The sequence below is a fragment of the Triturus cristatus genome, chromosome 4_2 (genome assembly GCF_964204655.1).
Source record: "Triturus cristatus chromosome 4_2, aTriCri1.1, whole genome shotgun sequence".
NCBI lineage: Eukaryota > Metazoa > Chordata > Amphibia > Caudata > Salamandridae > Triturus > Triturus cristatus.
The window spans coordinates 214,135,207-214,163,125 of record NC_140586.1 but is presented as its reverse complement, the minus strand read 5'-3'; the positions used below and the strand labels follow the sequence as shown (position 1 = coordinate 214,163,125).

The following is a 27,919-nucleotide window of genomic DNA, read 5'->3' as shown; positions in this document are numbered from 1 at the left end:
GACACATGTTTCTTACTGGAAACCCTAGCATCTGCCACAAAAGGAACACAGTATCTACCTATGTTGCCCAGTATCCTGGATCAAGGCAAAAAAGCCTTCAAAGAACCAGCTTCAAACAATGGGATAGCCCCCAGGGTGGAGAAAAAGTATAAACCTTCCTCAAAGGACACTAAATACATTCAGGGAAGTACAGTACTTGACTCCATCATTGTCACCACTGCCAGAAGGAGAGCAAACGCAGTCTCCAACACCGGGCCTCCACCAGAAAAAGAAAGTAAAAGGATGGATATGGTGGGGAAAAGAATTAAGATGGAGGCAGAAACGCATTGGCGCATAGCTAACTCCAATACACTGTTAAATAGATATGGCCACCAGCAGTGGGATGAGATAGAAGAGTTGCTTAACAAACTCTCTGAGGAAGAGAAAAAGAGGGAAAAATCCATTGGGAAAAATTGTGGCTAACACCTGCCTAAAGTCTACTTCAGATGCAGCAGATACTGCAAGTTGGCAAATGTTAACATGAACCATCCTCAGAAGGCACGCCTGGCTCAGAATTTCTGGTTTAAAGCAGGAAGTTCAAACATCAATCATTAACAGATAGTTCAATGGGGAAGCTCTATTTGGCTAGGAAGTGGATGAATCCCTTCAGCAAATATAAAAGGACAACGAAACTGCGAAGGGCAATGGGGGCCCTACTGTTATGTTATGTTATGTTATGTTAACATGGGACTTATATAGCGCAACGGCTACTCCAAAGGAGTGTCCCGGCGCTTTGTACTCCAGACCTAAAGAGAGAACTGGAAAAACATAACAATAAAAAGACAGGAGCCTAAAAGAGGAAACGGACTAACCAGAGAATAGCCAAGTTTTCAAGTCCTTCCTGAAGGCAAGCAAGTTCGACGTAGTCCGCAAGGACATCGGTAGAGAATTCCATAGCTGGGGGGCAAGGAATCCAAAGGACCGGCCGCCAAGGCGAGCCCTTTTGATACGTGGTACCCGAGCCAGAGCTAATGTTTCCGACCTGAGGGATCGTGTAGGTCGGTAGAATTCCAGCCTCTTCTGGAGATATTTTGCGCCATTACCATGCAGGGCCTTATGGGCTAGGGTCATGGCCTTGAACAGTATCCTCTTCCGTACAGGAAGCCAATGGAGGGATAGAAGAAGATTAGAGGCACTAGTGCGACGATGCAGACCAAAGATCGCTCGAGCAGCAGCGTTCTGGGTCACCTGCAAACGCTGAAGGAGATATTCTGGCAGACCCAGATATAGCACATTTGCGTAGTCCAATCTGGATCCTATAAGTGCCTGGACAGTTATTCTCCGATGTTCCTCAGATAGAAGGGGAAGGAACTTACGCAACATTCTGAGGATCCCGAAACATGTTCCCGTCAGAGTAGAAACCTGGGATTTTAGCGAAAGCTCATTGTCAATTTTTACTCCCAGGTTCTTAGCCCACTTAGATGACTGACTTGGAGGGAACATGTCAGCAGGCCACCATCCATGCCAATCTGGTTCTGATGGGCATCCGAAGAATAGTATTTCGGATTTGTCCGAGTTGCACTTGAGGCTGCAAAGTTGGAACCAATTAAAAACAGCCCCAAGGCACTCACGGATCTTTTCTCCATCGAACTCTTCGCTCTTACGGCAGGTGAACAGAAGCTGGGTGTCGTCAGCATAAGAGACGATCCGGGCCCCATATGATACCGCCAATGTCGCCAGAGGGGTCATAAGGATGTTAAATAGAGTGGGGCTCAATACAGAGCCCTGAGGCACTCCGACTCCCAATGGCGGCATTTCGGCAGATCCAGGTGGGACCCAGACCGTCTGCCGGCGGTTGGCTAGAAAGGAGCGAAACCAGTTGAGCACCGTCCCCCCCCAGACCGATGTCATGTAGTCTAGTGAGGAGATCCTCATGGGGGACGGTGTCAAACGCCGCCGACAGGTCTAGCATAACTAACATCACCCTGCCTCCGGTATCCAGCACCTCCTTCACGATCTCAGAAACTTCCAGGAGCACCGTCTCGGTGCTCAGGTTGGAGCGGAAGCCCGATTGGGATTCATGATACTGCAAAGAGGTTTGTTCAAAAGAGGAGGTTTCAGTAGTAGAAAGCCCACAGGTAGAGGCACCTTTGCTCAAGGGCAGCAAATGCCACAACAATCCCAAGGAACGAAGCTAAATCAATAAATGGGCCACCAGTTTAGCTACCAAGGATGGCAACAAAACAAAAGCAGCCCTTTCGAGGAAGAGGCAATGACAAAGGAAGAGGTCAGTCCTTTAGAGGAACAGGAAATGGGTCTAACTGACTTTATTCCGAAAAAGTACCCACACAAAACACCAATGGGGGGGGAGGGGGGGGGAAGGATAACCTTTTTCCACAGACAATGGAAAAGGATCACAACAGACAGTTGGATATTAAATTTGATAAAATACGGATTCTGTATAGAGCTCACAAGAACACCACCTGCAAATCCACTCAAAACAAAACGATTAACGAGCAGAACAAACACTTAAACGCAGAGATTAAAGAGCTATACCTCAAACAGGCAATAGCAAAGGTACCAACACAAGAATGGTTCAAAGGAAATTACTCGCCATACGTCCTATTACCCAAACAGGATCAAACTCTAAGACCAGTCATGGACTTAAGATTCCTAAACAAGTTCTTATGAACACAACACTTCAAAATGTGTACCTTCCAAGAAATAATCCCCCAAATTCAAAAAGGGGATTACTTGGCAACAATAGACCTCAAGGACGCCTACCTACATATCCCTATGAACAAAAGACACAAAGTACCTAAGATTCCTGCACAACGGAACACACTACCAATTCAAGGTACTCCCTTTCTGCATAAAATCTGCTCCACGGGTGTTTAACAAAGTGCCTTCGCCGCAGTGGCGGCACACCTGAGAAGAGAGGGAATCCACATCTACCCCTACTTAGACGACTGGCTAATAAAGGGACACTCGAAACAGACATGTCACAATGATGTTCAAAAAATAATTCAAACGCTACAAGATCTGGGTTTCTCAATAAACCACAATAAATCTTCTACTGCACCAGAAAGAGAGAAAACCTTTCTAGGAGCAAGACTAAACACAACAAATGCAAAGGCTTACCCCACACAGGCCTGGTTACAAGCTATCCACAACGAAACAGCCCTCTACCAGAGGAATCCATCTGTCAGTGGGGAGAGTAATGAAACTAATGGCATGATGACATCATGCATCCCACGTATCCCTCTCCATCGCCTACACATACGCCCATTCCAAGAATGGCTCACCAACAGCTGGTTTCAAGCCACAGGAAGTTGGGAGGATGTAGTGGTTGTTACACAAAGGGTGTAAGCACAGACACAATGGTGGGTATCCAACAACTTAGCACAGGGGAGACCTTTCAGGAACCCATCTCCATCTGTGACAATCACCACGGATGCATTCCTCTAGGGATGGGGTGCACACTTCAACCAGCTAATAGTTCATGGTCAATGGAGCGAACAGGACTCCACGAAACACATCACCTTCTTGGAGATAAACTGTTTTCCTGGCACTCACGGCATTCCAGAAACATATTCAGGGGAAGAACATCTTAATCAAAACAGACAATACAACAACATTCTTCCTAAACAAACAGGGTGAAACAAAGTATTTTCCCCTAAGCAAACTTGCACAGGAAATCTGGCTATGGGCAATACTTCAAAAGATCAATCTACAGACAGTACATCTACCAGGAATAGACAACATTACAGCAGACCAACTGAGCAGACAAAACAATTGCTCCTATGAATGGGAGTTGAAGCAGAGGACAGTACAATATCTATTCAACATCTGGGGAACACCAGTGATAGATCTGTTCGCAACAATGCAGAACAAGAAATGCCAGTGCTTTCCCTCGAGGTTTCAACACCACCTACCTGAGGGAAATACACTTTAATTCAATTGGTCACAGACATTTGCTTACGCCTTTCCACCAATACCCCTGATGCAAAGAGTGTTACAGAAAGCAAAAAGTCCAGGAACAAATGATTCTCGTTGGCCCTCAATGGCCAAGACAAACATGGTACTCAACCCTCCTAGAACTATCCAAGGGAGAGATGGTCAGGATCAAAGCAGAAAAAGACCTGCTCACAGTGCAGCCGGGCCATATTTTCCACCCAGAACTGGCGACACTACAAGTAGCAGCTTGGTGCCTGTGTACATAATTTGGGAATCTCAACCTGCCTCCGAACTATGGAAGTTCTAAGGGAAGCAAGTAAGCATTCAACAAGAAAATGCTGTACAGCAAAATATAAGCGATGCACTACATGGTGCACCGCAAACACAATTGGTTAAATCAATACACAAGAAACAGTTATTACATACCTTACTTAGCTCTTGAACAGCAATATCAACTTTTCCAGTCTTAAAGTGCACCTTGCTGCCATAGTGGCATACACAAGTGGAAAATCATGCAAAAGCTTTTTTACAAGACCAGTCATCAAAAGGTTCTCATAAAGAATAGCTCCACCAAGAGCTGCCCCCGTACCCACATGGAGCTTAAATACAGTACTTTCTCAACTAATGACAAAACCCTTCAAGCCCACGCATGCAGCGGACCTCAAGCATATTATTCTAAAGACAGCCTTTCTAATTGCTATAACATCACTACGATGAATAAGTGAACTGCAAGCGTTAATACAAGAACCCTACTTAAAAATTCATAAGGATAAAGTAATCTTAAAAACCAATTCACAGTTTCTGCCACAAGTGATATCCAAGTACCACTTCGAAGAAAACCGGCAGGAAAATGTTTTGATTTAAGACCCAAAAACTAAAGGAGAGAGAAGCCTCCATACCCTGGATGTAAGTAGGGCTTCACTATACTATTTGCAAAAACCAGGACAAATCAGGAAGACAAAGCAATTGTTTGTCACCTATGCACACACCAACACAGGGTCAACAGTCACAAAAGCAACTATTGCAAGAAGGATAGTACAAGCCATCCAATTATGTTATTCCAATGCCAAAAAGGAACTAACAATGCAAGCAACTGCTCACTCCACTAGAAAGAAAGGAGCAACACTAGCCTTTACGGCTAATGTACCCATTGATTCCATTTGCGCAGCAGCAACATGAGCATCACCACACACCTTAACAAAACCATTATTGTGTGGACATTAAATTGGGCAAAGGGTGCTTCAAACCTGTTTACAAGGACTTCCTTACACCAAAGCCTCCCAGACACGGGAGAAACCAGTACGTAATCAGATGCACAGTATTTCAATCCAGAAAAGGATTTACGCTGCAAAACGAAATGGTTACTTAACAGTAGGAGTAGTTTTGCAGCTTGAAGAATTTTCTGGATTCACATGCGACCCACCCGGCCTCCCCTATAAGGAAAACAAACAGGTGGAGAAGCAAACGATTATATCAGTATTTCTCAAACCATCTCAAGGATTACAAAGACAATAAGAACAGAAAAAAGAATCCGAACATGGCCACCACGCACGTCGACCTCCAGGATACCGTCTGATGTTACGCAGAGGACGTACCTGGCACCAAATGGTGGTTGACAGCGACCCCCCAAAAAAAGACAATTCCAGACCCAACCACTAGATGGCGGAATGATGCACAGCATGTGCATCCAGAAAATTATTCAACGTGCAAAACTACTCCTACTGGTAAGTAACCACTTAGTTATGTACTCTTGATTTTAAACAAGCCCGAATGTACCATGTGCAAAGAACAAAAACATTTTGAAAAACACAACAGGTATTTGTAGCTCTTTCAAGTCCGAGGAAAGGTAATTCCATCTCTAAAGCAGGAATCGCAAGATGGATAGTTAAATGTATACAAATTCGCTACATCAAAACGAACACTACCCACAATGCCAAGGGCTCATTCAACAAGGAAAAAAGAATCATCAATGACTTTTTTAGAAAATATTCTGTTAACAGATATTTGCAAAGCAGCAATATGGACTAACCCACACACTTTTACCGAACACTATTGTGTGGCTCTACTACAAGCCAGACAACAAGCTCTAGTGGGACAAACAGTTCTACGCACAATGTTTCAAGCAAATACACCATCTGATGCCTACAACCACTGCAGGAGGAGTACTGCTTTACAGTCTATTCCTAGCATGTGTATCTGAAGCCAGCTCATGCAACAAATGGAGTATGTTACTTACCCTGTAAGCATCTTCGTAGCATGTAGTGCTGCAGATTCACATTCACTCTCAAGCCTCCCCGGCAGGTATTAGATGATGGCACATATACACGGTAAATTGAAGCATGTTCAACAGCAAACACTAACTTACGAGTCTGTGTCCTCACTTCCCATTTGGCAGGAAAAAAACATTTGAATGTAACAAAGGATCAGTTGAACATGCGCAATGCCGCGAGAAGGAAGCAATGCGACGCATGACGTTTACCATAAAAGACTTACACTAGAAAAATTAATTGCAGAGTCCTGCCAACACTAGATGGCAGGATTGTGCATGTCATGCGAATCTGTAGCGCTACACGCTTCAAATAGATGCTCACAGGGTAAGTAGCATACTCCTTCAAATGGACAGTTTACATTAAAGGTTGTACACAAGATGATTTTCACCAAGACTTTGAGTCTGATAGTGAGGTACCTGACGCACATACTAGACCTATAGTGGCATGCCTCATCAATGGGTCTCGTCCTGGTCCCTATAAACTAAGATGGGTTCAAACTTGTCGAAGCAAGCATTTTCTATTTTATCCTACCAGGGTTTCTTAAAAAACAGAAAAAATGTTTTTGAGCGTCACCCTGGTTTCCCTTTATTTGGGATTTTATTATTGATTTGTTTGACTGTTCACTGATCACTATGGGTCCTAGGGTTTCGTCAAGGCCGATATTAAACCTCTAGTCTTTGTTAGACCTCCCTATCCTGAAAGTTTAGTGGGAAAGACTTGCTTAAAACACCCAGTAGTACCTGGAATGATAAAGGAATATAAACAATTAAATTGTTCCCACATATTTTTTTTCCTCCTTTCACAATATTTGACAAGAGGAGATATGCCATACATTTAACAAACAGAACACTGCACACCAAATATAACGCGAACGCACATACCCTGTCAAGACCAAAAATGATATTTCAAGTCAGATCAGTCTCTCGTCCTAATTTCATCTTATCACACTTCATAGGAACAAGTGGTGACATGCCCCTGTAGTCACACACTATGGAGTGCGGAGGAGAAACAAAAGGGTGAAAATTATAAGATTGGTAACCGATGGAAAAGCGTAACCGGTATATACGTCCCCTTGTACCCCATCACTTAGATTCACAAATTATGCCCTGTCGAGGATTTACCTGTTCTTAGCCATCTCTGTTCCTGGCTCAATCGACAAATGATTCTGACTGTGCTGTTTAAAGGGTTTCTACCCCAGGATCTCGAAGAGCATGTTTGTCTGTTACTTTGTCACATGAAGCATGCAGGGATTTTGAGCAATGTTCCCTCTAATTTTTCTCCTTTGTGTGCCGCAGTGTAAGGTCTCTGTGCGCTGCAGCCAAGGCTATGTGCGCCAAGAACCCGACTGCTCGAGTGGGTGCAGGACAGGGGTTCTTACACAGGAGTTCCTCCTTGATTTTGCAGATATCTGACTTGGCTACTGGGACGCAGGAGGCCTGCTTGATGGGGCAGGCAGTGCTGGACTGGAAACCCAAAGCAGCCCTGGCAATTTTGTTGGACTGGCCCCCACCCCCGGGGGGTGGGGGCAAGTGTGGAGCACTACTACTTAAAACCGGTCCCCAGCACTGCTGCTTCAGACCCTCCAGGATTTCGCGGTTTGCCGCAAAATCGTCACTTTTGTAAAAATGCCGCGATTGTTACAAAAGTGCCAGCGAAATCGGCACTTATGTAAAAATGCTGCAGCAATTTTTACAAAAGTGCCTACTAAATCAATGTACAACCCCTGGACGAGTCTCACAGACTGCCTGAAGTCTGCCGCCGGGCGTCACAGTTTATTCCAGGAGATACTGATAGATAAAACTTGACTGACAAAGGCCACTCGTGATTTCAGTAAACAATGCACAGGGAAACTGGAGAATGCAGCGCCTCGTCAGGGGTAGTAAGCGCTCTACAAATGAGATTACAATACAGTGAGATGCCAAACATTTTCAAGGCTCGGCTCATGCATGGACTCTTCGAGCCAAGCCTGACCCTTAGCTCGGCTCGTGGTTAATTTATTGGCTCGCTCACCTCTGCTTAATAGAAATATCATTCCTGGGCAGAGTTAACATGTGTCTTAAATTATTCTGCCGTAAAACTAGGGGTTACCAGGGATTGTGTGCTAAATTCTGTATATTAGCTTGTTACAAATTGAGGCAAATGTGACAGGATTTTTTACAAATATTCTTCCCTTCTGCAAATCGGGAAGTAAGCTTTGGGATGTGGGAAGAAGAAACCAGAAATATTATGAGCTTTAAAATAAATGGGCAGCGGTAGGTTTTCAAACAGTTTGCACACTAATAAAGGCAGTTATTTTTCTCACAGTGGGCCTTCTCGGACCTGTACATCGGGCCATGGCTTGTCCACGAATGCGGCGTACAGCCGCCCTCAGACTCTCAGGCGAGAAAAGGGTTAAGGATGTGCCAAACACTGGTCCCGCGATGTGTCAATAGGTGTGATAACTGCTACCAACCTATACTAAAGCAAATGGAGGATTGCATTTCCAAGGGATAACAGTCTTCACCTGTGGGCTGCTTCCTCTTTTCCATATCCCAGGTTGCCGATTCAAAGTGGAATACTCTGCTAAAACAGTTTCCATTAATTTAAGGCTGAAAATGAATGATTGAGTAAAATAAAGTGCTGCAAAAATGCCGCTAAATTTCCATATTTGTGCCGATAAATTTCCATATTTGTGCCACTAAATTTGCTAATCCATACGGCAATATCCTGGGGGTCTGACTGGGGGCCGATATTGCAGCATTACTGCAAAACTGCCCCAACCCCCAGTAACAAAACCGGCCTCTACTGCTCCAAAACTGGCCCCCAGCCTTCCAGCCTCCTAGGCAAACGCTCGATGCCTGCCAACGCCAGTCTGGCAGCCTGGGAAGGCATTTGTGTTGGTGACTGGCATGCACTGGTTGTGTCATGTTGGAAATGAACAGGTGCAGTGCAGAGCATCTGCAACTACGATGAAGCCACACTAATATATATTAGGAAACTGGGGCAACCTGCCTCATTGCACAGCGCCAGTGAACCTCTGCTTTCCTAAGTAGCTGCACAGCCGCGGCTCAGGGACATCTTAAGGATTTTTCCAATATTGTAACACACTAGAAGCTCACTAATACTATTGCAAATAATCACTGTGACTTCCTCCCATTTCTCATAGCTGAGATCCTGTTTGGATCTAAAAGAAACCGGTTTATGAAGGTGGCATGAATCCAAAGCACATTTGTCATAAAATGTCTGTTATACTCTCACATTACCCAGATTAAAAATAAATTGAAGGAAAATGCTATTTGCGGCAGTCTGTTTAAGAATTATTCACGGTCATCATGGCAAGACTCTGCAGAATAGAGTAGGCTGGGGTCTCTCAAAGGAGCGTGGCTTACAAACAGATGAACTGTAAAAATTATCTCACAAGGAGTAGGGGTCTAAGGGATAAGTTTACCGACTCAAACAGTTTGTAATCCCCAAATCAACATATGTATACAAAAAGCAACTGTGAGTCAAAAGGATTTAGTGACCGTAACACAACCACTAAGTGAGTACTGATCAGGATTCAATTGCTGTTTATGTAATGCCAACTGTATCAATAGGTATATGTATGTACATATGAATGTATGAAAAAGATTCCCATCACCCACAACAAGTGGCTCGCTTCATCATTTGGGAACCTGGGAACTTCACCAGAGAACCGTCTTCTACCAGATGGACGTAGATATCGGTTCAGTAATGTGTCCCAAATGCATCTACTGATGTATTTATTAAGTTGAAGGAACCATCAAATAACTAATAGGGGTTGATGTGTGCAGTGCTAGTGTTAAAGAATGTGCTGATTAAAATTGGTTAGCCAGGCACAAAAATTTTTTTTTAATGAAGTGCTACCTGGATACCAAGATAAAACAAGACAGTGCTGTAACAGTTTGAAAGGATAACTGTGTTAGAAAAACTGGTCAACATGTTTCAGCTCTTGGATACATTGTATCCTAGCTTTCGTCAGGACCAGAACGCTACTGCAATTATTAATGTGTGACCAAGATACACAGAAAATTTTAGAACATTTTTAGAACATACAACCTGGACCTTGGTTTCGGTACAGGAAATACCCGAATCAATCTGGGTATGTGCCTCACCCCGCCTGGCAACTGCTCAGGTTAGGAGGCACCGCTCTCTCCGTCGGTACCTCTCGCAGTGTCTGAGCGAGAAGGGGAGGTGACCTCCCCTTCTCGCTCAGACACTGCGAGAGGTACCGACGGAGAGAGCGGTGCCTCCTAACCTGAGCAGTTGCCAGGCGGGGTGAGGCACATACCCAGATTGATTCGGGTATTTCCTGTACCGAAATCAAGGTCCAGGTTGTATGTTCTAAAAATGTTCTAAAATTTTCTGTGTATCTTGGTCACACATTAATAATTGCAGTAGCGTTCTGGTCCTGACGAAAGCTAGGATACAATGTATCCAAGAGCTGAAACATGTTGACCAGTTTTTCCAACACAGTTATCCTTTCAAACTGTTACAGCACTGTCTTGTTTTATCTTGGTATCCAGGTAGCACTTCATTAAAAAAAAATTTTTGTGCCTGGCTAACCAATTTTAATCAGCACATTCTTTAACACTAGCACTGCACACATCAACCCCTATTAGTTATTTGATGGTTCCTTCAACTTAATAAATACATCAGTAGATGCATTTGGGACACATTACTGAACCGATATCTACGTCCATCTGGTAGAAGACGGTTCTCTGGTGAAGTTCCCAGGTTCCCAAATGATGAAGCGAGCCACTTGTTGTGGGTGATGGGAATCTTTTTCATACATTCATATGTACATACATATACCTATTGATACAGTTGGCATTACATAAACAGCAATTGAATCCTGATCAGTACTCACTTAGTGGTTGTGTTACGGTCACTAAATCCTTTTGACTCACAGTTGCTTTTTACAAACAGATGAGCCAAAAACCTCTGCTTAGCATAGGTGCTGCCCGACTGTTATTGTGCTGCCTTTGTCAATGCATCCGGATATATAATACAACAAGCAACCTTATACCGTACAAGAAGCCAGGACTATTGGCTTTAGTAATGGTTGTTAGTTGCAAAAGATAAAGCAGTAACTATGGCTCAGTTGAGTATAATATTGAAAATGCTTCAATTCTGAAATGATCAGATTGTGAAAGAATACCAAAGGATTCGAGCAGTAGTACTGCCGCAGAGCAGTTACACTGCGGCAGAGTTGAGATTTTTTTTTCACCCTGAGTGTGAGGGCAAAAATAAAGAGCCCGATAGGGACCAGTCATAGCACCTAGTTTAGGACCCGGCTCACTCAAAGACCTGGGCTTGCTGCATGCCTTCTGTTAATAGAGCTTGCCTGCAGGCAAATTGTCTTTTTGAAAGTATACATGTTTATGCAGTGCCATGTATAAGCATAAGGGGCACTGCAATTAACATGTATACTTTAAAAGTGCACCCAATCTGCCCGCAGCCACGCTCTATTAACAGAAGGCATGCAACAAGTCCAGAAACACGACGTGTGCTTTCAGAATCACTAACCTTTGAGTGATTGTGAAAGCACACATTGTGCTTTTAGGCTTGCTGCATGTCTTTTCTTAATGGGACGCGGCTGGGGGCAGTTGCAGGCTAATGTGGTTACAGATGTTTGTTTCCTGCCTTGGAGCTCTCCTTTGGGTGACATCACAAGGCAAGACCTGTAGTCTGCGTCTGAGCAGTATCCACACACAAATTTGCGGGAGCTGGCCACAGGCCTCCTTCTTATGAAGCTCTTCCTCTTTGCCTACTCAAGGAGGGCCGTTGCCCATTAAATCAACATAGAGAAGTGGAGGTTTATATACCTTGCTTTGCAAGATATTAGCCTAGGGGGGGTGGGCCCACATAGAAAGATTACCCGGTTTCGGTGCATCTTGAAGGCTCTCTCAAAGTGAGAATGAATTCTCAGTCTAAACTGCTTGAACAACCACAAGTGGGAATTCCTTACCAAAGTGATGCAAATGATCTTTTATAGATTGGGGTGCCCATGTGTGGCTGTTTGCCACAGCCGAAAACAAAAAGGCCTTAATTTTGTGCCATACACTTCCCTCTCAATGGTTCCCCGAGGAATGCCTTTAACTTTGACTGATCATTATACTTCTGTGAAGAGCACTGCAGTAGATGGAGTAGTGAGGAGTATTTGCTATGCCCATCTGCTGGACCTTCGAACTCTGCCTCCTCTTCTGTACTGGCTGTAACTTCTCTTACAGCAGAATTGCCATGCTCTTCACCTCACTCATGCAGATTGAGCTAAATCTGGGCAGGTGGGTCACTAGAAAGATTTGTTTAGTGGTGCCAAGTTGGAAGCCCTGAATCCATTTCAGTCATGTCTTTCCAATGTTCCATGCTTTGAACTCTATTTTGCCCAGTAGAGCCTTGCAGTGGTTACAGTTAAATGTTATTCTACTTCCTTATTCTTTTGTGTCTGGCCATACTACTTTGTTTGATTGCAGCTAATGGTGCATTTTCTTAAAGGTTTGATCGGCTTCTTTCCTCCCATTCTGTTTGTTGTTCCTCAATGGGATTTGAATCTTGGGTAAATGTTTAGTATGGCACTCCTATTCAAGCTGATGTAGTTCCCCGGGTTGACTTCTCGCTCTGAAAAACGTTGTCTTATTGGTAAGGACATCGACCTATGGGGTCAGTGTACTTCGGGCCCTTTCAGATTTTTATTCAGACATACTGGTGCTTCAGTCTTACTTGTCTTCCTTATTGAATGAGGTATCTTACTTTCACAATGACCAATCCTTTACTCTTCCATCTTCATTGCCTCCTTTTTCCAGCCAAGATGATGTTGCAATTGTATTGACTGGATCCCACTTGTAAAGTATCTTACTACATTGACCACACACTTCGGGAAAAGTCAGCAATGCATTGGCCAAGAAAGTACTCCATCAAGGCCTTGGCTGCTTCTATGGCTGTCACCAGAGGCGTTCTAGTGGTTGGCATCTGCCTAGTTGACTCTTGGTCATCCCTGCACAGTTCTGCTAAACACTCTGGCCTCACAGCTCATGCATGAAGTGGTGGATACATTGCCAGAGCTGTGTTGCATGCCTTCATTGACTAATTAGCACTATTCATTCCCACCTTCCAGTGTGGTATTGCTTTTGGGGGACTCTCATAAGTCAAGGAAGCTGTAGAAAGATGCTTCCATGCGTTGGCTCCCCATCAGTAAACGCATCAGCTTCAAATCACTCTGTATGGTACACAAGGCACTTTATCGCCATTGCCCTACAAGATTAAAAACCATGTTCTGCTTGCACTCCCCTGGTAGACCTCTACGCTCATCTCGCTAACTGTGGCTTGTGGTACTGAGAACCAAAAGAAAGAAGTGGGGTGATGGAGCTTTCACTGTGGCCGCAGGCAAACTCTGGAACTCTCTTCCTTTCACCTTAAGAGCCATCCCTCTTCTCCTGCCATTCAGGAAGGCTCTTAAGACATGACTATTCTCCGGCTAATCCCTCAGCTGGGGCAGATGTAATGGTGTAAAAGTTGTCCTCTACCGGACGGCTAGTCTTCAGTGCCTTGATGCCTTCGGGTGAATGTTGCGCTCTATAAATCTCAAATCAAATTCCATCAGAAGAAATTTGTTACCTTAAGTAATGATATCTGTTCGCTGCTCTATATACACTATATTCCTGCAGGTTCATCACCATCCTCCCCACGACAAGTTAGTACCATGATGGCGATCTTAAGGTTTGGCAAAGTTTCATAAGCTGTATTGATGCTGTTTATGTGCTCTTGATTCCTCTCCAAACGACTTGATGCGGTGCGGAAATAGTACCAGGATCTGACGCCTGTGAGCCAGTGGGTATCTTAAATACTCTGATGTTGTCACATCCTGGGTTTATGGATCACTACTGAGGCTGCATGGCAGCAGTGGAGAGCTACTGTTGGTAAGAATAGTACCTCAGTCTAGTGCTTGGAGGATATTCAGAAAATGAGCAAGGAAAGTATAGTATTCACCAGAAATACATTACCGATGGTAAGTAAGGTTTATTTTTGGTAAACATTTTGTTCGCCTTAGCATGTTTTCTGAAAGTTTTTTTTTGTCTTTTTAAATAAATCTCCTAAGCTTTAATTGATTTTATAACAGTGTGTAATGCATAGCTTTGAAGGTTGGGATCAAGTTGTGGTAGATACAATTGTGGGAGGTGGCACAAGGAGCCTTTTGTAATGGTTTAAGTCTTCCAAGGAGTTGTCTGATCACTTGGGCTTTCCACCTCGTAGTCACCGCAAAGAACGCATCTTTTCCTGTGGCTCTTAGCTCTCGGGGAGCTGCTGAATACTAAGGTAACCCATTGTAGCCACTGACTAACCAGTCAGACGACTCCTCCATTCATGCCACTCCACACACTTCATTGCTTTCCTGAAGCCTAGGTCGAGAGCCCTCCACTCTGCCTCAGATTCACCATCTCGCCTGGCTTGTAAGGTAGTGGACGTTGAGGTGTGGCTGCGCCGGCATGTTTGCTTTTATTGATGATTGTAACGTGTCCATGAGCCTTTTTCGCATGCGTCGTGCTAACCCTGCTTTTTGTACAGTAACCTTTGCTGTTGCTCGCACAGAAAGAACGCCCCAAGCCAGGGATGCCGAAAAATCCAGGCAGCAGCTACCCCCTCCCCAGCAGCCGCCGCCGCCACAGCAGCACGGCCTCAGGACTACGGCAGAAGCACCTCGCTGGCCGGAGCCCGAGGCCACACGGGCTGTTGGCAGTGAGTCTGGTTTCCTTCTTTTCTTCATCTGTGTGTACTTGAAGCCTCTTCAAAGAGGCTATCCGTGATGGTAAATAGCCTGATTTCGCTCCCAGTACCATAGGAATTGAGTGAAAGCCCTGCTAGTTCTTTTGTAAGAGGTAACATTACTTGTATCATGGAGGAAAATGTCCTACGCTCACTTGGATGGACTCAGATACTAATAGCCACATCACTTTGTCAGGTGGACATATCAGCCAAACCTATACACCACTCTTTCCTGATGCAACATGTTTAGACTGGTTTGGTTACTGAACTCTTGTGTAACCAGCCCTTCTTTGGCATATTAATACTAGCAAGGGAAACATTCAGAAGGCTGTTAAGAACTGGCGATTCTTACCCGTTCCGGGGGGGGGGGTGAAAGGTCACGGAGCCCCAAGGGTCATATTTCGAAACCTCTGGTGACCGAACATTGTTCAGTTTATCAACATGAATTAGAAATGCCGTTAGACTGCAAGCCGTGTACAACTCAGTAAGCAATACTGCTTAGTGGTGTTTCCTGTTCATGATTTGTCACTCTAGATGAGTGCAAAGACACAGTCGAACTCCCAAACCTCTTTTTTGAATGAATAACATTCCGAATAGCACTAAGAAACATGGGCTAAACCTTTCAAATGATTATATCTAAAACTCACGACTAGTGCATAAAATATGAATGGTAACTACACAGAACAAGAAAATAAATGCAGCAACGCACGAGATGGCCATCAAAAACAATATGAACATACCTAACATGGTTAGCAAGTTCCTAGCTTTCTAACACTCTATAGTTACTGCCAAGCGATATGCTAAAATTTATCAAGTGTAAAAAGGCAAGCCTTAAAATTGTTTAAGATGGATCGCACAGCACACATTTTTCCATAAGAAGTAGCCGTTTAGCTATTCTTTATCACAGGCCTTACCGGAGAATGACGAGCAGTATTTAAGGCAACGTTTCTCCACTGTTCTCGGAACCCCTTAATAACCCCCGACTGTGGGTGGTTTGCGGTAAACTAGCGTGACCTCTTGCGTGATTGTTCTGTTGCAAAGCCTCTCCAAACTATGACCAAATAGTTTTTTTTGATTTTGTTTTAGTGCTTGATCAATTTGTATCTCATGTTTATAGGTTTGGCGACACTAAAGTACCAACAAGGCAAAATATTTATGGCTATTAATACGTCATTTCGATTCACTTTTTGACTATTAGCCTCTATGTGTCCTTATCAACATGGCAGCCAACCTAACTTAGCGAAAGCATCTGCTTAGAAAGGAGGCGGACGTGATAGTAACACTTATGCATGTGTCTAAGCTTCACACTTTTTAATAGAAAGAAATAAGAATCTGGAGGCAAGCACTCGATAAAAGCAGAAGAAATGTAAACAAGCTCTGTCACAGGACTTATGGCCATGTTTGCACTGCTCAATGATTCTGCAGCAGATATTTGCCTGGCACTGCTTTTGTTAATACTTTGGTCTCTAACTTCAACTAGGGCAAATATTTTGCAGGAGCTAGCTTTGTTTGCGCTGAAGGGTAGACTCTTAGTTTTAGCGGTTTTCATAAGCTTCTGAATCGGCCAAACATTCAAGAGTATAAGTTTAACTGATGCTGTCCTTGTTCATAGAACATGATTTTTCTCCACTAACTAGGTGGTTTATTCCATCTAAGTATCTCCTCTCCCAGATTTCATACCACACTTCCTGGGCTTTTTCTTTGCAGCATTCTCCTTTGCCAAAGATTTCCACCCCCAGGTCTTGGTCCCTTACCATTGAGGATAGGACCCCAGTATTGTCGATAGTAAGAGTTTAGCAGTCATTATAGATATGCATGTCTCAGCACTTGATTTGGGGCACCATGTTAATCCAAATACATGTCTCATTAACCTGAGCTCATAGCAGCAGCCTTTTTTTTTTGTTTGTTTACGGTCTCATTTAGCCCCTTTGGCCCTCCTGCATCGGCTGGCAGTGTGGAGGGAGTGAAGATAATTGATGATTTGTACCCCCAGCACCCTCTAAAATCAATAACTGACTTTAAAAACATGCAAGACTTCACAGTTTTAACGGTGTGAGCAAAATAAATGGATATAACTAACCACCTAAACATGCGCTAGAAAAGATGCATTGCTCATGCAATTCTGTGTAGCACAGCTCCACCCAACTAGAATTTACGGTATGCAAATTCTCCCAAACTCAAGATTTAGTGTCTGAATCAATGCAAAATCTCAGAATAATGTTATAAAATGTAAAGACTGCTCTTAAAAAATGACTTTAAATCTCTGACTCATTTCACCCCATTATAAAGGCTATGAACTAGGTTTGGAATAGCGCAAGGGGATGGGTAATTACAATCTCTTTGTGTTGCAGCAATTAAAACACTTATGTGAGGAAAGTTCTGATGACATTGTAGCTTGGCGTTTTCACCTTTTGAACTGTTAACGTAAAATATAAAAAATGTTAACAGCTATATCACTAGTAGCTTGTGGTTCTCTGTAGGGATGAAATCCCTTCACAAACCCCCTGTGTAGGAATTGAAAGGACTCTATTTTGTGAGGTCTGTGTGGATAAACCTGTCCAGTAGCGAACAGTATTTTTGTCTCTTACCTATGACTGGCTGCACTGGAGAGGATGCAATCTTGCCTGTTGTTTGAGAGGTTTCTTGCCTCAGATTTCTTCAGCTTAAGGAAAGAGCACAATATCTGATACTTGTATTCTAAGTTGCAGAGATAGCATTACTTAAGTTGTTGCAGACCCACCAGGATGTCATTTCTATACATAAAAGCAGTATAAGTGATTGTTATCTGTGCTTAACCTACTCTTCTTAATTTTCCTCTCTACAGTCTGGGGCAAGAACAAGGTGCTGTCTGCAGACAATGGAACTTCAGCATGGGGCGAACCAGTGGAGAGTGCATCGGGTTGGGGTGATGGAGAAGACTCTGGGCCACCGACTCCTAGTTGGGGGAGTGCTCCCCCTAGTACTCCTAACACCATGAAAACTGGTAAGTACCCCATAGTGCAGTAGGCACTTTGCTGCTTTCACAGCATGTTTGACTTGATATGACTTGATAAGGGAAGAAGTAATAATTGTTACTACTATTGGCCGGACTAAAGCCTCATGGTTGCTATAAAATATTTGTGTTTGACTGCATAGCCTTCAGTTTAAGATTATTCACTAGCACTGGATTAGTCCTTATCAATAAACCTTTTTTTTCTCCTAAAACCATAATATTACAAAAGTCTTAACAATATGATTTAAGATAGTTTCACAGTCTAAACAGTCAAATTTACTAAACAATGAATAAAAACGCATATTCAATAAATAGATGATATATCACGAAGTAAATCGAAAAAGTATCTTGCAGTTAAAATCCTACTCCTAGTTCTGCTGATAATTTGTCTAGCGTATGCAGAGGGTAGTCACTGATGCCTGAGGCTTTCATATGACCTGCCAGATATAGGTGGATGCTACAGTGCATACCTCTTCTAACTGTAATTGTTATAAAAGCTGAGATTTGATCCACATTGTCTAACGTGGCACTCCCTTAATAGGGGTTTGAGGCTGGTTCCCAGGGCGTTCTAAAATGGACAACTTAGTAGATCATGTATTGAGTTGAGGTTCCGTCACAGGGGGCAATACACTAGCATTCTCGACCAGGCATTCCATTCCGCCTCTTTGATTTCACTATTCTGTGAAATATGTTGAGTATAAATCTTGTTAGTACAAACCTATATTGTATATTTATGTTGGAAAAATAGGGCTGTAAAACTTTGCATGTTAAGAGAATAGTGTGTGAGGGGACACTAACTTTATGATGATCTAAATTATGTCTCCTTTAAAGACCTGAAAGCACAGTGATTTAGTTCCGCCTTATTGATCTGGGTTATCAGTGCTGTGCCTTCAAAAAGGTTGGGTTTCTGTTGATCTACCTAAGCCAGGGAATTTGTTATAAGTCAAGCGCTAGACAGTCCTGCATTATCAATCTGTTAATCTTGTCTTCCTGCTTCGCCCTGACCCTATGCCACAAAGAAAGAGGGCAGAGCCTTATAAGGTCTTCCAAAAAGGTCATTCCCGGTTCTTTTTGGGACACTGACGTTGAGCAGGTAGGGGAGACTGACAGAAGTTTCCTTAGACAAGCATTTTGGAGGCCTGTAGTTTGACATTGGCATGGCCCCAGATGCCCACCCCATAGGTGGCCATTGAAATGCACTTGGCCCAGTAAATTGTGCCCTTTTCCTGAGGAGTTTTATTCCAAGTTTGGAATAAAAAATAATCAATGCTGTAATTGCCGCCTTGAATTTATTTTTTCTGATGTTAATTGTGTTTCTAGGTAACCCAGAGTCAAATTGAATTCCCAGATAAGACAAAGTGCTTGTCTGTTTTATCTGAGCATTCTTCATGCTCAAATGGCAAAAGTAGGAGGATGGAATCTGCAAATTAAAAAAAAAAAAAAGTTCAAGTTCCTCTGAGGTCCAGATAGCCTAACAACTCTACTTATCCTCTTCGTATTAAATCATAATTGGAGGCCATTCAGGATGCCGAGCTATTAAGACTGCCCACATCATCCTTGTATAGGAGAGCAGGAAGCGAGAACAGTAAAATATTATGCTTTACCCAATGTACATCAACAGGCCTGATCATTGTGAATAATTTCAAACATGTAAATCTCTGAAAAGATATTAATGCTGGGTAACTTGTTACAGGTAGGTAAATTCTTCTGCTCCAAGCACTCCGAGCAAAGAGTTTGACAGTATTAAAACTGGCATTAAGTATTATCAGCTTTGATCATATGTGGCTGTTACTCAACGCATCCATGCTCTCACTACTGCATCTTTATCTAAGGCATCTGTGCCAAGTGGACCGAGATGCACAGTTGCACACGAGTACCAGCAAAAGGTAAGTTCATGTTTGTTCTTTTCACGGCCAACCCAAATTATAATAGATGGAAAAGGTTTTAAGTTCAAAATCTACATACTTAATCACTTGTGCTCATTATGGAAAATTTCTATACAGCATGAGATTGAAGTTCTCTGGAAATCTTTTTTAATTCAGGTGGTACGTGTTGACTGAAAAAACAGGTGTGACAAAAGACCTGTGTCGGTCTACTTGGGTTACAATCTTTGAGGACCCTCAGGCCAAGAACATCAAGATATTGAAGGAGATCTACTCTCTTCTCAGTAAAGATTGAGTATTGATTTCTGCATGAACCCATGTGTCCACCTCCTATAGCCAAAGTTAGGGGAGTTTTTGAATGATTTAAAACATAGAATACAAGAACTCTTGAGCACTGCCTCAGTGCTCCATTGATTTGCGCCCTGGTGGCACCCAGCTGTTTGGGTTACTCGTTTCAAGCTGACGAAAATAGGAGTGTCTTCTTTTCCTATCCTGGCTACTCAGTCATGGAATTGTCTTCCTTTTTATCGTAGAAGCATGTAGAAAGAGGAGTGTTTTTGTAAAATGGTAAAAACCCACTTGTTTGGTTTGCTCTGATACTGTTCTGTGATTTGTTTCAACCTGCAGTGCCAGGCCCACTAAGTAGTCTTGTGCTCCACAAGCTTGGACACTCATTGTAAGAAATTGACCTCTTTTTGCATGGTTGCCCCCACTTATTGCTAAACTGCTGCTGTGCTTTGACTGACTGTGCCCTGGGTTCCTGCCAGACAGGTACCCAGGGCTTATGTTCATCCCCTAAACTGCATTGAAAACAAAACCCAATTGGCACTCTTTGGCCACAGGTCAGTCCCTTGGTTATGGTACCACAGGTACCAAGGGCACTGTGGCTGGGAAGGCCTCTAACAGCTGAAGCACTTACTGTGCCACCCTTTCAGACCCTGTACCTGTACACACAATGCCTTTGCAGGCTGCGTGTTTTGGTGCAGAACAAAGTGAAGAGTCGACATGGCACCCTTCCCTGTGTGCCATGCCTACAACCCGCTGCCCTGGCATAGGTCAGCCACTCCTCTAGCTGGGTTTACTATATCAGTGGTGAGGGTGCAAGTGCATGAGCCCTGTACCCCTGCAGTGTTTAAGCCAATTCTCAGACATTGTAAGTGCAGTAATGCCATTAAGAGTATATGGTACTGGGAGTTTGTCATTACGAACTCCACAGCACCATAATGGCTCTACTGAAAACTGGGAAGTTTGGTATTAAACTTCTCAGCACATTAAACCCACACTGATGCTAGTGAGGGATTTAATGAAAAATGCACACATAGGGCATCTTAGAGATACCCCCTGAAAAACGACAACACTAGGGTCCAGGCTGAGTGGCCGCTTGCCAGCTACCACCACCAGACATGTTTCTGGACCCCTGGGTCGAGAGCCTTTTGCCCTCTGGGGTCTGAAACAGTGCACATCCTGGGACGAGGTGCGAAGCCTCCTCCCCCCCCAGGATGGGCAGGGTCGACGAAAGGGAAACTTCAAAGGTTTGCCACCTTTGTGAGCTCCATCAGGCCTTTTGCTGTTTCTAGCAACTCGCCCCCACCGGTTCCGACCTCCACTTTGGGCGGCAGAATCGGCAGGAAAACCAAGTGAAGAAAGGAGGTGTGCCCACCTTTGCCAACCCCACCCCTCAGGTGGGAGAAGCGAGGTGAAGCACTACTCTGTCCCCGCCATCTTGCAGATGGGGGGGACCCAGCCGACCAGAGAGGCATATTCCCCCCCTCTCATTGGAGGGTCGCATAATGGGGGCTGTACCCACCCCAAATGAAGGGACCCCTTGGTCCCCACCTTTACCTACCTGTAATGCTCCTACATCTAGTATTGTGGGGCTCTACAAGAAAGACTCTGCCTCCTGAGAGCACCGGATTTGCTCACCCACAAACTCTGGCTCAGACCAAATCCGCAAGTCTGCACCCGACGCCCACGGCCCGAATTCGAGTGATGCAACACCACAGAGAGGTCTCCCCTGCGATCCTGACCTGGGATCTGGTGATCTGACACCCCCCATCCCCCACCCACCCCTTCCCTCAACAGCGACCGGAGCTGGTAAGAAAAACCAGACGCCTAAAGACACCCCTGCACCCGAAGTCCCATGGCCTTGGGTGGCCCAACCAACGGTGTCCCCGCATCCCCAGGCATCCCAACTTAATTCTTCAACCGGTGGTCACCTCCAGAAGATCTTTGTCCCTGAAACTGTAGTCTTTGTTGAAACCAGAGAATCCTCATTGAAATCAACAGAGGACCTGACACCAAACCAGCACCCCGCACCCAGCTGCCCCTGTGCCGCTGCAGATGTACTTTGGGTGCTAAATAGGATCCCCCTTTGCCCTGAGCTAAACCCCAGGAGCTTTGCTCCCACAACCTTGTGGCCTGCTCGTGAGCAATCGCCAACCAGAGGCCCCCTATCACCCATTGGATAACATTTGGCCTCCGCTCTCTGCACCCGGCCACCCTAGTGCCGCTGAGAGTCCTTTGAGCACGCATCCTTGAGCCTGGGGGAACCCTGGTTCTAACCCCAGAATACCAACTCCCACAAACTTGTACTTACTTGCAAACCGTTAACTTAATTTTTCTCCATAGGAATACATTGACTGTTTTCCTAAAAATTGTTCTAAGTGTGGAGTTGGTTTTGTATGAAACTTTGAAAAACTGCAAATAACTCAAAATTGCTTAATGACCTTTTCTCTAGGAAATGTCAGTGTGTGATATCTAGGTATATCACACTGAGTAGAAAAAGTAATCCAGAAAGTAACCTAACTGTTATTTCCACTGTATTGAAAGCATTTACAAACCTGTAACAGTCATTTTCATTCAGCTTGCTTGTATTGTTCAACCTGCCTTGAAAAGTATCATATCCACTTAACTCTACCAGGCTTGCTTGGTTCTAAGAAATAAATTCAACTAAATAATATTTTTATACAAATCAAATTGGTCTGAGTTCAGTCTTTGAGTGTCTGACATAATTTGCTGTTTGAGTGTGTAGAACAAATGCGTAACATTACCCTCTGATAAAGCCTTATTGCTCTCCCACACTACCACAAATGGAGAGTAAGGTGCTATCTACTTTTACCTCTGTCTACCTTTGGGGTTCCACTGGACTCTGTGCACACTATACCTCACTTTGGTATAGTATATACAGAGCCAGCTTTCTACTCAAAGACAATGCACAAGGTTTTTAGCTAGGTGTGCGGGGGCCCACTGGGATGAAATGGAGGAGTTACTCAAATACCTACCAAAGGAGCATAGGAAAAAGGGTAGGAACTATTATAAGAGGTAAAATTAATGTTCGAGGCATATGAGCTGCAGATTACACACTGCATAGAGCGCCATCTGGTATTGGGCCCGGATGTTGCAGTAGTTTTTCTCTTGGAAAGTCTTTGGAAGTCACGAGGTATGTGACTCCTCCTTTGGATCATATTGCGCATGGGCTTCTGCTCCATCCTTAGATTTCTTTTTTTCCGCCATCGGGCTCGGATGTGTTCTTCACGCTCCATTTCGGAACCGTTCCAGTTTTCCTGTTCGGCGCACAATCCTCCCCCCTTTGACGGTATTGTCTCGATCACCTTCTCCAACACTCGACGTGACTCTCAACAACCTAAGTCTTCGATTCTGGTCGTTGTTGAAGACCTTCGGGCCTACCTGGGCTCCGGTCCTTGCTGATGGAAAGGACTCCATTTAAGAAGTGTCCTCGATGTGGGTCGAAGTTTCCCCACACCGATCTCCATGAGGTGTGCAACCTCTGCCTCTCCCCAGAACACGAGGCAAGGGACTGTCCAGCTTGCACCTCCTTCCGATCGAAGAAGACGATCCGGGACCGACGAGCAAGGAGAACAATGGCTCACTCGTCGACTTCGATCCCCGACGACATCTTCGAAGAAGGCGTCGATGTCCCGGAACAACAGCACACGAAGAAGGCCTCGTCAGCGTCTCCGAAGCTGACGACTCCGACGTCGAGGACATTACTCCAGCACAGAGGGGCGCGAGTACAGACGTCGACCCCGACCCTAAACTCCCATCCACTCCATTGAAAAAGGCTTCGGTCACGCCTTTGCCTTTGGGCCTAGGTATGCACCAAAAGACTGCTTCCCATACCTCGCTTCCGGGCCCGGTTAAGAAGCCCATCAAGCCTTCAGGCAGCTCGGGCTCGAGCCAGCCTACCCTCGGTGCCGAAAAAACCTCATCGGCACCGACACCGAAAAAGAAAAACGCCCCTTTCCTCGTCCGCGCCGAGCTTGACACCGAAGCTCTCTGCGCCGAAGACTGTCACCGGCTCCTCGGCACCGATAACACCCTCAGAGCCGAGCAAGAAGCCGAAAAGCCTAGACTCCTATACCTCGAAGCCGAAAGCCACCTCGGAACCGAGGAAGTCAAAAGACACTGCTAAACCCCACGGTTCGAAACCAAGAACCAGTGCCGATACGACGTCGAAAAAACCCTCGGCACCGAAGGATCTGCCCCTTACAGACGAACTGTTTCGACCCGATCCTTACCAAAAAACCCTCGTAAAAGATCCAAAGACTGGTCATTTGTCACTTAGCACCAGAACAAGACCACTGGACAAGCCTGCACCAGCTCCACCACCAAAAAGGAGAGACTTTGCCACCTCCCCTTTGAGGATTCCTTCACCTCCTCCTCCACCACCTCCTCCTCCCCCAACTCATCATTCTCCTACACCATCTCCAGATGAGGATGATGATGATGACATTATCTATGACACAGGGGATGGGGCGGACAACCAACCAACAGGGGACCCTACTCCTACAGGCTCCCCAGACCCATGGGGCGACTACAACATCTCAGACGTCCCTAACGTCCCGCAGGACGAGCTTTACCCTTCTAGACCTTCCCCCCCCCCCCCCCAGAAGACACCATGGGCTTTAACCAACTACTCCATAGGGCTGCCCGCTACCACGGGGTTGATCTCCACACAGACCCCGTAGAGGAGGACTTCTTCTTAGATACATTCAACACTGCACACAGGTCTACCTCAAACCTGCCGATGCTTATGAGAGTTATTAAGCACGCACCAGTGGTTTTTAAAGACCCAGTTAGGGCCAGGGTCATTAACCCACGTATTGAGAAAAAATATAAAGCCGCCCCAACAGACCCATCCTATCTTAAAGGCCCCGCACCACTAGACTACCTGGTAGTCTCCAATGCGAGGAAACATGCCAATTCCCAGGCATCAGGTGAGGCACCACCGCCAGATAAGGAGTCTAAACTCCTAGATGCCTCTGGCAAACGGACGGCGTCCCAGGCGGCCAACATCTGGCGTATCTTTAACACCCAAGCGCTCGTAGCCAGATATGACAGGGCACATTATGATGAGCTGGAGACAATCATGCAACACCTCCCTGATAAATATAAACATAAGGCAAACAAATTGATTCAAGAGGGCAAAAACATTACAAACACTTCCATTCGTTGTGCCCTCCATGCAACTGACACCGCCTCCAGGGCAATTAATACCAGCACCCTTCTGCGTAGGCATACTTGGCTACGCATCTCAGGTTTCAACCCTGAGGTTCAAAGTTCCATCCTCAACCACCCCTCTGATGAGAAACATCTGTTTGGTCCTAATGTCGATATAGCCCTCGAAAAAATGGAGGAGGACACAGACACGGCAAAATCTATGGGAGCATTGCGGTCGCAAGCTCCCAGGCGCTCCTTTCGCCGTTCCTCCTTTAGAAGCAACACCAGAGGCTACTCCGACAGCGCCTCCACTTCCTAAAAAACCCCTACCCAATCCACCTTCACTAGGGGTTATCAAAGAGACAGTTAGAGGTAACAATAACAGAGGCAAAACTAACACCTCCCACTCTGCCTCCACCCCCACCCAGTGACTTCCCTCCACTTCCCCCAGACTATTCCACTCTAGTCGGGGGCAGACTCCACAATTTCCTTCCTGTCTGGGCTACCATCACCTCAGACAGATGGGTGCAACAAATAATCCAATCAGGCTACTGTCTAGAGGCCCCCCCCCCCCCCCACCATTCCACCCAAACAGCGCCCAATGTCACAGGAACATTTGTCACTTCTAAAGCGGGAGGTAATCGCCCTCCTACAAAAAGATACAATAGAACTAGTTCCTGCCCACCAACAAAACAAGGGAGTTTACCCCCTATACTTTCTCATAACAAAAAAGGACGGCTCTCTCAGGCCCATTCTGGACCTCAGACCCCTAAACCAATACATACACTCAGACCATTTTCACATGGTCACACTCCAGCAGGTGCTTCCTCTGCTCTCCCAAAAGGACTTCCTAACCACCAGACCTCAAGGACGCCTATTTCCTCATTCCCGTTCACACCGCTCAGAGTCACCACAGCCCGAAGAGTGTTTACCATGTGCCTAGCAGTAGTGGCAGCACACCTGAGAAGACAACACATCCACGTCTTCCCATATCTAGACGACTGGCTTATAAAAGCCAGCTCATACAACCAGTGTGTACAACACACTCATGCCACGATCCAACTACTTCACGACCTGGGCTTCAGAGTAAACTACGCCAAGTCCCATCTCCATCCCTCCCATGTACAACAATACCTCGGTGCCACCATAGACACCTAAAAAGCGTTAGCCTACCCCAGCACTGCCCGGATAGCAAGCATCCAAGCTCTTCGCGCCAAATTTCAACCTCAACACTCACTTCCAGCCCGAGTGTTAATGCAACTTAGAGATGATGGCCTCTTGCATATTCATAGTACCTCATGCAAGACTCCAGATGCGTCCTCTCCAAGAGTGCCTAGCATGCCAATGGAACCAGGCTCAAGGTCAACTAACAGATCTGGTGTTGGTAGACGGTCATGCCCATCGCTCTCTGCAGTGGTGGACCACCAAAAACCTTTCCAAAGGGCGACCGATCCTAGAGCCAGTTCCTCAAATAGTTCTAACAGTGGACGCATCGCTCTCCGGCTGGGGAGCTCATCTACTACATCACACCATACAGGGCAGGTGGACACCTCAACAAAAGTTACTCCACATCAGCCATCTGGAGTTACTGGCCATATTTCTAGCCCTGAAAGCCTTTCAAACACACGTCTCAGGCAAGGCTGTCTTAGTCCGCACAGACAACATGACAGCAATGTACTACATCCAAAAACAGGGCGGCACACACTCTCTGCAGCTCTGTCAGCTAGCACAGACCATATGGAGGTGTGCCATACCTCAAAACATTTTTCTCCTAGCACAACAGGTCCCGGGAGTCCAAAACACCATTGCAGATCTGTTGAGCCGTCAAACTCAACAAATCCACGAGTGGGAACGTCTTCCACAAGTTCTTCAACCATTCTTTCAAACGTGAGGGCAACCACAAATAGACCTCTTCGCCACCCACGAAAACGCCAAATGCACAACCTTCGCCGCCAGATATCCACACCTGTTGTCCAAAGGCAATACGATATGGATGTACTGGTCAGGCAAATTTGCGTACGCTTTTCCGCCTCTCCCACTCATTCCATTAGTGGTGCGCAAACTACAGCAACACTACCTGACTCTCATCCTAGTTGCTCCAACTTGGGCCAGACAACCGTGGTACACCACATTGATGGAACTCTCCGTAGTTCCGCACCAAAAATGATACCTCTCTCCACGCCTCTTAACCCAGCTCAGCTCAACCTTGCGATCTGGCTCCTGAAATCCTGGAATTTGGCTACCTTAATCTTCCCCCTGACAGTATGAACGTCATTAAAGAAGCTGGACGTCCTACCACTAGAGCTTGCTACGCAGCCAAGTGGAAACGATTTGTGATTTATTGTCACAACAAGAATATCAATCCCTTGGATGTGTGTATCCAACACATCATAGGCTACTTACTACCTTACTACACCTACAAAGCTGCAACCTAGCCTACACGTCTATTAGACTACACCTTGCTGCCATAGCAGCGTATCTACAAAATAGACAGCATCTATCCCTCTTTAGAGTGCCTGATATAAAAACCTTCATGGAAAGCCTCAAAAGAATAATTCCCCCTAGACTGCCACCCTCACCGGTGTGGAACCTAAACATCGTTCTCACAAGACTAATGG

At 45.2% G+C, this 27,919-nt stretch overlaps 1 protein-coding gene across 10 annotated transcripts in view; it reads left to right on the top strand.

The window, feature by feature from the left end:
• Positions 1-27,919, top strand: part of TNRC6B (trinucleotide repeat containing adaptor 6B) — a 1,192,955-nt gene that overhangs the window by 662,558 nt on the left and 502,478 nt on the right. For 8 of the 10 annotated variants that reach the window (XM_085601248.1, XM_085601247.1, XM_085601246.1 and 5 more), the window contains 2 exons: positions 14,793-14,939; positions 17,791-17,949. In XM_085601248.1, the coding sequence (XP_085457374.1) occupies positions 14,793-14,939; positions 17,791-17,949 (306 nt within the window). The remainder of the gene's footprint in view (positions 1-14,792; positions 14,940-17,790; positions 17,950-27,919) is intronic. The other 2 variants (XM_085601251.1, XM_085601245.1) reach the window with 1 other exon arrangement.